This window comes from Ptiloglossa arizonensis, chromosome 2 (assembly GCF_051014685.1).
Source record: "Ptiloglossa arizonensis isolate GNS036 chromosome 2, iyPtiAriz1_principal, whole genome shotgun sequence".
NCBI lineage: Eukaryota > Metazoa > Arthropoda > Insecta > Hymenoptera > Colletidae > Ptiloglossa > Ptiloglossa arizonensis.
Window position 1 is genome coordinate 24,929,996 of NC_135049.1, and position 13,393 is coordinate 24,943,388.

General features: G+C 39.6%; 2 protein-coding genes across 8 annotated transcripts in view; one reads left to right on the top strand and one right to left on the bottom strand.

The window, feature by feature from the left end:
* The window catches only part of Stv (BAG domain-containing protein starvin), a 42,362-nt gene that overhangs the window by 26,574 nt on the left and 2,395 nt on the right, over window positions 1-13,393 (top strand). For 6 of the 7 annotated variants that reach the window (XM_076304528.1, XM_076304529.1, XM_076304530.1 and 3 more), the window contains one exon: window positions 3,595-10,376. In XM_076304528.1, coding sequence (XP_076160643.1) covers window positions 3,595-5,730 — 2,136 coding nt within the window. In that variant the 3' untranslated portion in view covers window positions 5,731-10,376. Of the gene's footprint in view, window positions 1-3,594; window positions 10,377-13,393 lie in introns of those variants that run through there. The other variant, XR_012991121.1, reaches the window with a different exon arrangement.
* Window positions 10,556-12,044, bottom strand: LOC143143377 (uncharacterized; the record flags this gene model as incomplete). Its single annotated transcript, XM_076304536.1, is given in 6 exon segments — window positions 10,556-11,116; window positions 11,189-11,320; window positions 11,393-11,548; window positions 11,627-11,855; window positions 11,927-11,999; window positions 12,002-12,044. Coding segments are annotated over 6 exon segments (822 nt in total), but the record flags the coding sequence as incomplete, so codon positions are not given.

Sequence of the window (13,393 nt, forward strand, 5' to 3'; positions counted from 1 at the left end):
CTTATTTAGTTTTTAACGCGTTCAACGCAGCATGTTCCTAGTAGAGAAGCAAACTGGCCAGAGTTTCGTAATTTGAGACAATTCCAAGTGTAACGGCCCAGATAGGGATCCGTTTTCCAAACGTACTCTTTCCCCGAAAGAGATTCATCTCACGGGAGTACCCAAGATGGTATTTCACGTACCTTGTTTAGCTTTTGATACACACACCGAACGTACCCGCTGGTTATCGCCTCTCGTTACGAGAACGTGAAAGAGAGTCACGACTTGTTTCTTTTGCGAGTAGCAACGGCGAACAATAAACACAAAGGGTTCACCACCAGGTGCGGGCCTCGAAACACGCGGCGAATAGTGTGTGGAGAAAAAAAAACGTCAGGTACGCGCGTCAGAAGGAAGACCGTGAAGTTAAATAAAAAGAACCAGGTAGACGTAACATTAACGGGCGGTGAGTGATTCATAAGGAGAATCGAGTGACGAGTGTACCTTTAAAAGGCAGCTAGAACCGCGCCAAAGCTTTCTGTGTTTCGTCCATACGGAACTTTCAAAGCTTTTCCATTGCTTTCAGAAGTACCAAGTGTTCATAAGTTACCATAGAAGTAACATTCTTCGGATCAGAGTAACATTCTCTCAGACATTCTTTTGCGGTTCAATTGATAGACGATTGTTCTGGAAACTATTACCTCTAATCGTACTATCAAAAATGGTCAACTCGTACACGGCCCATTCGAACGAGATGACCCTTCTATTGGAAGCTTACCAAACGTTTCGCGATCCGTGGCTAGGAATAATTCAACAAATGTTCGAATTGAACGACCAATCGTTCGATCAACGAAGACAAAGACCATTTCTGATACGATTGCTTCGTCAGACACTTGTCGATAAAAACAGATAACGTCTTGAAAAGTTATCCAGACAATTCCCGATTATTGCACCGATTCGAGATCAACTATTGAACCTCGATCGATACTTGAATACCCAAAGACGATTTCTATCGCGTTACTGGAAATAATTACAAGAGTGTGAACAAAAAGAATTCTACCCAATAGTCCTTGTAAATGTTCTGCTGGAGACTTACGCGAGATTTAAATGAGGGGGGAGGATTCAAAGGTGTACAAGTGGTATCAAATTTAATCTATTCTAAATGAAAGCGAAAAGGAAAGCTTGCAAGGTTTTCCTTCGAGTTCACTCGACACATTTCCTCGCTGAACACTTCTAACCCAACTTCTTCGCTTTGGATTTTAATTGTTTGCAAAAAGAATCCCCCCCGTCGTAAAGTATCCTAGAGAATGGCATCGTCTGTCCTTTGGATTTCCCCCTAGCCGCGAATATCGTTAAAAATGTCCAGGTGGGACAGCTGTAGGGTTTCCTTGTAAGTATCAACCGATATGGCAACTGAACGATTTTGTACGCACGTCGAGTTCCCGTTTTGTGCCGTGTATATGGTTAGTTCGCGTTTAAAAATACCCCTCCAAAGAGGAGTTCGTTCATGGATTTCCGAATGATCATTATTATTTGCGGACGCGTAGTCTCACGGTTTGCTTGACCGAATTATTTCGTGTGGGCGGGCAGGAAAGATACACGCTCAAAGGTACATATACGTGCACGTATGCGCCGCGGCCCTATATATAGTTTTTTCGTGACGTAAAACCCGTAATACACGGCGTCACGAGCGAAACGCCCACATGAATACATTGTACACGAAACGGTGTGAACAGCTAGCGCGAATCTAGGCGCTGTAGCGCTCAGCAACAACGCGCCTTTCTTCTCGAGACTCTGCGAAACACGGACATCTGGTCTTCGTGAAGCAGCTTCGGATTTTTCCTTGCGTTCGCGTACGTATAAAAAGAAAAAGAAAAAAAAAAAGAAACGAATCGCACTCGCTCGAGATAATTTCGATAAGGTTTCGCGGTTGAAAGATACCAATTACCCTTTCCTCCTTTGGATTAACGCGTTGAAGCGTCGGGTGAACTCGCAACGTTTCTCGAAACTCTTACGAGAAACGAACTTCAATATTGGCGAACACGATTGAACTTTCAAATAACTGTTATTGTTATCATCGATGGTACGAAATAACAAGACGACGACAGATTGTAAAATGTTTCTTTTTTTTTTTTACTTTACGTGTTACGATTCGAACAAACGTCCAAACGGTAGAAATATTCAATGATTCGTCGATGTAGTTGTTTCGTAGTGTTATTAACGGGAGTAATGCTGTTTAAAAGTTTATATCGGTCACCGTCAGTGAACACCGTGACGTTCAACGTGTTAAATCTCTCAGAGTTGTGTTCAATGTTCGATAAAGCTCCTCGAATTGCACGTTGATCTTTTTTATTCGAATCGCCTAGATTTAGAGCACTTAGGATTCACCTAGTCACCAGCATTGACTTTCGATAAAGTCGTTCGACTCGAAAGTTGAGAGCTCCGATTTGTAAGATAGGCGATAAACGTCGTGTCTGACGAACGTTTGGCAATAACGAACTTGGCACCTTTCAATCGGATCTCCCCGATTCAGAGCGCTTAGGGTGGGTGGTACACATCGATCTCGCCTTTCAGTTTGTCAAACCTTTTAATCGAGCTGCTTGCTTGGCCTCAAATTTAACAAATACTCGACGATGCATTTCACGATCCGTACATATTAATCTCGTCCCTTAGATTTAGAAAACCAGACATCACCACTTCGCCATCGACTGTTAATCAGGCTTCTTAGACGTACAAGTTGACATCGCTTTACTTGTAATGTAACGGCTTGCAGAATATACGTGTAAACTCAAAATCTACAGGATGAGTCGATGACAATTGCCGTCTGAAGTAATTCCTTCGAACACAAACACTTCGTTTCATTCGTGTTTCGTATTTTTCGTTGCATCGGGGTGATTTTAAATTTGTTAAACGATAACGTGCATTTTCTTCGATGTTGTAACCGATGAAAGACAAATTCAACGACCTGTAACAGAATGACCTTTCCATTCTCGAGACGCGTATTAGTTGCCCAACATCCGTGTTTGTAGAATGGTTACAATTTGTACACATCGTGCATCGGATCAGAAGTTGCGATCAACCTACGCAAAGCCTATCCACGTTCCCTTTAATCCATCGACAACCGATCTTACCCACTCCCTACAACGCTAACAACGATTCGCTTTTTGTGTTTGTCGTTTACTGCTTACCGAAGTTGTTTCAAGGCCACTTTGTTACGAATTCGTCTTCCACATCGGTTGCAAAACGGTACCGAAAAATTGAAGATCGCCCAATACCGCGGAAAATACAAAGCGTGGAAGAAAAAGTAAAATGCCTTTGTTCGCCAAAAATCGTCGAATGAAACGCATTTCGTACGGTTTCTTCTAAAAATCGACGCGTAAGAAGTAACTTCAGACGACGATCGTCACCGACTCGCCGTGTACACTCGGCGCAGAGAACTAGTTATCGATAAACGGGTCACTCCGAGAACGAGAGGATCGATCGATCGAGTTTATCGAAACAAGGTAAAGTTCATCCCTAGATTACCCTCGTTCTCGAGATCCCCGAACACTACACCGGCACGAAGCAACGATGACTCGAATTTCGTGTATCTTACCTATTGTTGTCTCCCATTTGCAGGGATTTCCGTTCGACGACGACGGTTTCGGTCGACGCAGCAGCGACATCCGTAACCACCTGGACTATTTAGCGGCACGACATCCGGAATTTGCCGATCACCTTCTTGGACCGCCCTGGGGCGACATACCGTTCCAAAGTTCCTTCCGTAACCGGAACCGTGGCTCCGGAAACGTTGGTAGCAACAACAATTACCAAGGTTACTCGGACGAGGACGCGAGAAGCCAGGCGAGCGGTAGCAGCGCCGCCAGCGGTGCGAGTGCTGTCAGCTCACACGGCGAACCGGAGGCCAATCAGAGCCAACAGGACAGACGGTCCCAGAATTTCGATCAATCGAGCAGGAGGAGCCAAATACCGCAGTACGGGCTCCGTAACACGGTGGATATAGGCCAGCATCATCACAACATGGAGAATCCGTACAAAGCGAGCCGCGAGCAACGCTCGATGTCCGCCCCGCCGGAGAACAGACAGTCCTCGAGTCAACAACAACCGCAGCAGCCGGAACAACAACAGCAATCTCAGCAACCGCAGGGACAGAGGTACGTCTCCAGGATAGATATAACGCCCCAACACAATCAGCCCCAGCAGACCCAGCAACCGCCGCAACCGCAGCAACCGCAGAAGCCGCAGCAGCAACAAAAGTCTCAACAACAGCAGAGCAACGTCAGGCACATACCGATCTTCGTCGAGGGTAGAGACGAGCCGGTGCTGTCCAGGAGCTACGTGGACGAGCCACATTTCAGAAGGGAGCCCTCTCCCACACAGTTCGGCAATCCGCCCCATTTCAGAAGGGAGCCCTCTCCCACACAGTTCGGCAATCCGCCCCATTTCAGAAGGGAGCCCTCTCCCACACAGTTCGGCAATCCGCCCCCTTTCCAAAGGTCGTCGCCCTTCGGGCAATCGCCGTTCGGTAGACCCCAGTGGTCGCCCCACTTTCAGGAACCGTTCTATCCGCAGCAGACCGCTTTCGAGCAACCCTCCCGTTGGCAGCAGCAAACCCACTTCCAACAACCAAAACAGCAACAATTCGCCGAGAGACAACCACAGCAACAGCATTACGAGCAACCGAGACAACAGCAAAAACAATCTCCACAACAACCTCAACAACAACAGCAATCTCAACCGCAACCTCAACAGCAAGAACCGCCAAAGCCCAAACCACCATGTGTTCCGAAGGATGCTCTGGAGAGGGTAGCTCTGGTTCAGAAGGAGGTGGACTCTCTGGCCGAACAGGTGAAACTGTACACCGGGAACTCGAGAACGGACAAGCAGTACATCTACCTCGACGAAATGCTCACCAGGGAGTTGATCAAGCTGGACGATATTGAGACCGAGGGCAGAGACAATGTTCGACAGGCGCGCAAGAACGCAATAAAGACTATACAGGAGACGATCAGCCTGCTGGAATCGAAAGTACCGCTTCCCTCTCCGCAGACCACCACCACGGAACTGGAGGAACTGGACCAGGTCACCGAAAACGTTCAGGAACCCGAACAACAGGAGGCCATGGACGTGGATCAGAAAACGGAGGAACAGTCGCAGACCAACGAGCCTATCCCGTTACCATCCGGTCCGTCGTCACCGACGAAGATGAACGAGGAGAGCGAGAACGCCTCGGACGAGAAATCGAAGAACCCTGACGAGAATCAGCCGGTCGACGAACAACAGGAGACCAGTCAGACCACTGGCGAACCCATGGACACCACTCCCGCGGAGAAACCCGAGGCTGCACCGACAACTGCCGAACAGAAACCCGAACAGGAGAGTACCGTCGAGAAAGCAAAGGTTGACGATGAAACGAAGATGGAGAGCGTTCCCGAGGAGCAGACGGTGAACGAAAAATCCGCCGAAGAGAAAAAAATACCGGTGAACGATTCTGAAACAGTTCCTCAAGAGGCGAAGCAGGAGGACGCTTCCATGAAAACGGAGACGGTCACCGTTGAGAACAAGAAAGCGGAAGAGGTTCCTAAAGAGAAGACCGACACCAAGAAAGAGAAAGTAGAGAAGATGGAGGTGGAGAACGAGGTGAAGAAGTCACCGAAAACGACCAAGAAGGGGAAAAAATCGAAGAAACAACAGGCATCTGAGAAACCTGTATCATTGTCATCATCGGAGGGTGCTGAAACGGACGCGAAGTAATACCGATAGACGCTTCCAATAATGTTGCACCGAGAATAACGGTTCAGGATCAGGGATCGGTCCGGCGTTGGTCTCGCACGTGTATATCGCCGTATGGAAACCGCTTGGGGAGTCGAAGAAAAGATGTCTGGTGGCCCGTGAAGTGCCACGGAGTCCTCTCTATGCTCGTGCTAGCTTTGTCGTTGATCTTGGTGCCGGATCGGAGCGTCGTGGATCGACGTACCCGCATGATTGTTCGTCAGCGCCAACGGGGAACCGTTCTTCCGATCGTTTCGTTGCTTCTTCGTCCGCGGCGCTGTTGATCGTCTTCGTCGGTAAGACAGCGTTTTCAGCATTTGTAGACGCGTCGAACAACGAACTTTTCTTTTTTCTTTCCATTATTATCACATTGAATTATTGCTGCGCGCGCTGATATTTGCATTTGGACGAGGCTGTTCGTATCTTCTTGATTATTTTTTTTTTTTTTGTTTTTTTCTGGGAGGGATGAGCCCACTGAATTCGAGGAATACTCGCGCGAAATTGTATTAGAGATGTTTTCTGGTGTGTGATTCGCACAAGGAGAGAGAGAAAGAGAGAGAATGAGAAACACAGTGACGGTCGCTTTCAAGTAACAAAATTGAGATCATACGCGATCGAGATAAATAGTAACTTTTATCCCAAATTGTGACCACTATAAATCCACCAGCCGAGATGTCGTTAAGTGTGAACGGTGCGATGATTCCGTTATTTGAATTCGGTGTATAAAATTGTTACTTGAAAGCGGGAATTATTGTATTCGTCTCTTAACCCTTTGGGCGCTGCAGACGCTTCTAGTTGTTACTAAATGAGTAAAGAAGCTAAAAGAATCGTTAAGGGAAATGTAGACAGTGTCGAGTAATTTTTGCTTGAGTAGTGGCGAGCCTTACGAAAGCTGACCGGCGGCCGTACGATACGCAATTCTTTCTAGAACCGATGTTTCGAACTCCCATCTGTACGTTGCGCGCGGCAAACACTATATAGGCGTTCTGCGAATATATATATATAACAACAAACGTGACCAAGGGATTCCCGCATACGGCGCGTGCCGAGTCGTGTCAAAAGTCTTAGCACCGAAATGGTTAGAATGTAAGAGTGTTCTTCTTCTCCTCTATATTTAATTTGTAACGTCACTTGTCAGACATTTCTTCCTTCCATCGGAGGACCCGAAAGGAAGGGAATTTATCGTGTATGTATATGTATGTATGTCCCATGTGTGCGTGTGCGCGCGCATGCGTGTGAAAGCGAGAGATATGTGTTCTCGGTGAACACGAGAACCGCAAGATGTTGTTTTTGGTATCCTGTATTATCGGAACCGACGATTTCGTCGGTATCGATGATAGACGAAGGATTAACTCGACACGATCACGCGAATTTTGTTTTTTTTTTTTTTTAATATCGACGATTCGTTTAACGAGAACGCGTTGGGATCGTCGGGGACGATTTTCATGAACGGAGTAATATCCGTTTCTAGTATTACAGCGCACGCCCTGATTAATTAACTTTATATTATTATTATTATTATTTATAATTTATTCTACGTCCGCTGGAACGATTTAAGCGCAAATTACGTGCGCTGAATATCTCCGTGTCTGGTGTCGCCGACGGAACACGTGTTTGTATACGAACCGTGTACATATTGTTAGGATTGTACGTGTTCGTCTTGTAAGAAATGATGCATCCCGTTCATTGTTATCGAATGATTGAGAAAAAGTTGATTCAACCTGTAGACAGTTCTTCATTGCATTTTGGAGACATTATTTTAAAGATGTCAATAATCTTTGTATTCTTTTTTTTTTTTTTTAAATTTCTTTTTCGTTATATATATATTTTTTTTCTGGATAACGGAGATTGGGATACATCATTTTATGGTTCCTTGTTCAGGGTGATACTCATTATTACTTTCGACCTTTGTTTTTTTTTTTTTCGTCATTTTTCTTCTGTATGATGTTGTTTACGTATCCGTAGAGGTCACGTGCTTTCGAGCCAGAAATTTTGTATTTTTTCCGACGAAAAGCGTGCGTGTGTATGTGCGTGTATGAAAAGAGAGAGTGCATAAAAGAAGAGGGAGAGACAGAGTGACTGACTAGAAAGGCAAAACAAGAAACTATACTGTAGAAGGTTGTATAAATATCTGGCGAGAATGTAACTATTTTATGAACAAACGCATTCGATAAAAATACAGAGTCTGGTCTTTGGAATCCGTAACGCGTGGTCCGATTTCCGATTTCCTGTATCCCGTGAAACTTTTTTTTTTGTTTATCTTTGCGAAGTCCATTAAGTTTTATTTATTACAAACAGAAACAAATGTTACTATCAGTCACTGTAATACGAAGTGAATACGTACAGTTGAGAACAAAAAACTGTCAACTTTAGTGGTGGGGGAAATTTCTCGAACAAAACTTTTTACTTTCAAACTTTAGTGCTCTGTTTAGTTTCAGTATAAAAAACTAGACATTCAATGTAAAAAGAAATTGATCTTTAAGTCTCTCTGACACTCCCATCTGCAAGCCAATCGTGTCCCCTTTCAAATAGATACATTTTTATCTGAATTTTTCCTTAATCACTTAAAATTTCAATAATTATTATTAAATATCTTTATTATGCATACGTGGTAATACCTAGATGAAAAATACAAAATACTTCATATGAATAATAATAATAATACGTCTTTATTGCGCCAAGATTGAATACAAAAAGAGTTCAAGTACTAAATAAAGAAAGTAATATATTTACAAGTGAAAATAAGTGTACGTTACAGACACAAGTGAAGTATAGCTATTAAATGTTATTAATCAGTATAGTATTCATAAATTTGCGGTTGAACAAATGCGCTTAAATCCATCACTACTCAACACTTGACATTGTGAGTGCACCCAAGTCATTCTTTCTTTGGCTTAACTATAGATTGTTTTACAAGTTTTAAAAATCAAAGTTTTTAGTTTTGAGATATTGAATATTAAATAGCAGAGCAATGTCCAATAGAGAAGGAAAAGAGCGCAATTAAATTATTTTTACTAAAAATTTTGCACAAAAATAGTTGAATCTCAAAATGGAAGGGTACAGTATTCTGGCTATTGTCCAAAGTAATAAAACGGAATAAAAATGTCACCACTCGAAAGACGTTTCGTTTTTAGAAAAACTCTTACAAACTACACTCTAGGAAGCATTTTTGTAACGGGAATTTTAGTTTCCATAACCAAGTCGATCGAGTGGAACTCGTAAGTCTGTATATTCTTCAAATAGCATGAATTTAAAATTTCAAAGAATATTCTATGCATCAGTTAATACAGTTCTATACAATTTTTATTAATATTCATGTTCAAGTTAAAAGCTCTAAAAGTTCCAATTAGAAAACAATTTCAAGTGGGCTTCTCAAATAAAGATAGGTCACCATTGTCACTGAATATATTGAATAATATAATTAGCTATATAATAAGAAATCCACAAAAAAATATTTGTGAATTAATTATACACTAACAGTAAGTCGATTAATAATAAAATAGAGGTATTTATTGTGAAAAGACTTCATTAAAAGCGAGTAATTTTTACAAACGTTTCACAATAGATAATAACGATATCGAAGAATGCGAACGTCGGAAAAAGCTTCGTAAATAATAAGTTAAATTTAGAGTGACGCATACTACAAGAGGTAGTACATCGTTCCCACACACCTGACAAAATATTAAACAGAAAGTTAGTAAGAAAAAATATTTATTAGATGAAAAATGAACTAATATCGTTAAAGTCAAAAACACGCATGGATGTTCAAAAAATATAAACAATAGTCTGAAAAAGAAAAAAGTATGTTTAACATGTGATGTACTTTCTCAAAGATATATGTATGACATGTGTAGTTCCTACTATAACGGAAATTCCGGTACCAACAACCTGTTAAGAATATTCGTTATGTGCACACGATTTGTTCACTGTCAAATTCCTATGAATTGTTTGTAATCATAAGGTTTCCCCTCGTATAATAACGCAAAGGAAAATGTAATTGACAGCGTATTGAAAAAGGATATTCATTTGAAAACGAGGTTACTTTTATTGTGGTTCTTTGTAAGATCATTGAAAAAGAAAAACATAAATTTCTACAATGTCTAATTTTCTCTTAAAATTAACAAATGCTTTTGTATCGTGTATAATACATCTAGCATAAATAATTTAGCTTTGTACAATTCTAATTTAACCTCAACTTATCGATCGGAGATTAATAATTCTATTTAATTTTTTATTAGTTTCGATCAATTACAGGAGGTTATTGTTTTATTTTGCTAGACTGCAAGATAACTATGTATACATCTACCGAATTAATAATTAAAACGAAAAAATCTGGTGTCGTCGAATTAATAGTATTAAAAAGGACAAATGTCTTGTTCGTTAGTAAGTAACCGATCCGAACGTCGTCGAAAACTTGGCACGGCAGACGCATACGAGTCATCTAAAAATAGAAGGCCTGCTTAGATTTTGAAAAGGTTTTTGCGTCGCAACGCCGACTACCTCCGGGGAATCCCGGTGAAGAAGTCAGTAGATGTCTTTACTGACATCTAGATCGGATCGCCGAATTTACTTTGGTATTTGAATCGCGAGGACAATAATGCTTTCAGGACAGCCAAAAACCACTTCTGGTAAGTTCGAATTTTAAAAGATATAAAAAATTAGATAATTTGGAAAACAATTTTTTCGATTTTCATTAAAAATTGGTCGCGAAATTTGCAATTTCTACTTTTATATACAAGTTTGTAAAACAAAATTAATTGGACAAAAAATCGAACGCAACCAGAGAATTTTGTTTACCACAAATTAATTTTTGTATCATAGCAAAAGCACGTGTATTGATTATTAAATACATCACATTAAATAGTATTATTATAAAACTATTTTCCATTAAAGTAAATATAGCATAAAATAATTTCTAGTAACACACTGTGTAATAGGATCACAATATCAGCTTCAAGCTTATGACTTTAACTGTTAGCAAATCTGTATTATTTATTCTTTATGTATACAATGCAAGAAATGCTTCTATTTTAACGATAGCATGTGTGACCATGATATCAAATTGCAATTAATACTATTCATAAACCTTTTGTAAATATTACATAGCAGGTGCCTCAATGAAGAATTGCTTGTCACATGAATTGTTAAGAAGCATTTTTGTCTCAAATTTCTAACAATCTCAATTGAGGCTCGATTTCATCGCTGGCATTCTTTTATGCGTTTTCATCTCAAAATCACTATGATTTTCCTCAAAGCACATGGGACAATAAAGATCATTGCAGCAGCCTAAACAGCGTTCTAAATTTTCTGTTTGATCGCACATTACACAAGTAGGTTTCTCGTCCTCGTCATCAGTATCTTTTCCCATCTGTAACCATTAATATTGCAATCAAAATTTACTATTCATTGTTTAATGATGTAAGAAATTAATTACACATACATCAACGTCTATTTCTTGCAACTCATCTACATCTTCTTCATATTTTTTCTCTAATTCAGCTTCAGCCAAAGCTTTTGCAATTAATTTCTTAGTTACATGTTTTTCGTCGTCGTCAATATCTTTATTTGAATGCTAAAAGAATGACCACGAACATATATAATATTCAATTATACCCAAGTTATTATTTATACACCAATTGTGTACCTTCTTGGACACATTGCTCACACCCTGCAACGATCTTAATCTCGATTCAATTTCACTAACAGAATCACTTCCTGAGGATAATTCTAATTGCCCGAGATACTCCTGTATCAAGTCATCTGCTTTCTGCTGATTTGTCCTGACATCCACTTGATGTATCTGTAAACAATAAAGTAATTGCATACAAAATAATTATAGTGAAACAATTTTATACATTCACGATTGATATTTGTGTACATTTGTTTTATGATTACTAGCGCCTGGAACTTCATCCTTTAATAATGCCAGCCTTCTTTTTATTTCATCGACACTTAAAGCTGTAGTTTTGTCCTCTTCTTTTAACTTTTGTAATCGATCAACTATCTCTTGATCAGCAGGTTCTAAACCTTTTTTAAATTTGTCCCAGTGATTTGTGTGTTTATACATTACAATTGGTGGCTTTGCTGGATTTTCCAAAGAGTCCAATCTGATAATTATATTATTGTATGTAACTCAAGGAAAGTTTTGCTATCATAATAATTATGAAATATGTAATACTTATTAGTAATGTCCACTGGAGCAAGAGGTTCATTATGCTCGTCCGACATGCCAATATTGTTATCAGAGTTTACTTTTTCGTAGAATTATACTTATAACAACGACCACAGATCTTTTTTTACTTTTCCACAATTTGTACAAGTAACCTAAATGTCATGACAGAAACTAAAGATTATGAAACTGAAAACTTACAGAAAATCGTTTTCACGTCGTTAATGTTTAAATTATAAATCTAAAAACTTATGAAAACGCTATCATGCGATAAAAATGCGACGTAAACTTTAGTTTGTAGTTGAATGAATATGAAAAACGGTAACTTACTTCTTTGATAAAAAACAAGAATTTCGTTTGATAAATGTTACAAGACATGCTGAATTTATATTTCAAACATTATTATGATGTCATTACAAATGTGATAGAAAATTGTCTATCATACACTCCCCAAGAATTTCTGACGTATAAATGAACAAATTACTAGTAACCGACTATAGGATTGAATTGAAATATAGGGTATGCTTCGTTTTCAACGAAACAATACATTTTTTTTTCTTGAATTCTTAAAGTTACATTTGAATGTACAATTATTTAAAAAAAAGCTTCGTAAAAACGATAAAAAACATTAAACAAATTTTATTCCCCTAAAATCTATACTCCATCCAACGGAAAACACTCCAAGTAAATAAAACCACGTGACTACAACAGGATCGAAACGTTGCGTTTACACCCTAAATAGATACATAAAATCAACACGATTTACATTAAGTACCACATTCTTGTCCGAACACGACACTAATTTAACACAATTACCTCTTCAACAGTGTGCGGTTTCAATGACAACATAAGTACTTAGTAGGTTTTGCTGGAAGGAAACCTTAAAAAAAAAAAAAAGGAAGCAGGCGCGTGAAGGGCCCCTATACTAAACAACACTGTATCCAAATTTGTACAAATTACTATTTATATATGACGTTCAACTTCCTGTTTGAGACTCCGACATCTACAACAATTTTTTAGTGAAATTTGCCTTTAATTATTTATGTGTATGTATATATATCCTATATAGTCCTTTTGTGTTACGCCCCACTATGCGCTAACCTATAATACACTCCCAACGAAAATGACGTTGAGCGAAGCAAACCAATGAGATTTTATCAAAGTCACTTGGTTTTCTTTACGCCAAGTATACCTCGGATCAAATACTTATGTATAATACTGCCGCTCTAGCTATGATTGACTACTTTTAGTAGTGATCAGTTTCAATTGCGTCAAATCGACGAATTCTAGGAAAAAATGTAACTTACTTTTATCCAGTTTAAATGTAGTTTCTGACCTACAAAGGTCCACAGAAGTATTCGTACATAAAGATAACATTTGTTCAATTTAATTTTATTGGCCTTTAATAGTTTTTTTATGCAACGATTTAAAATATCAACATCGTAAAATATTCTCCAATAAAGTATAAACTAGAAA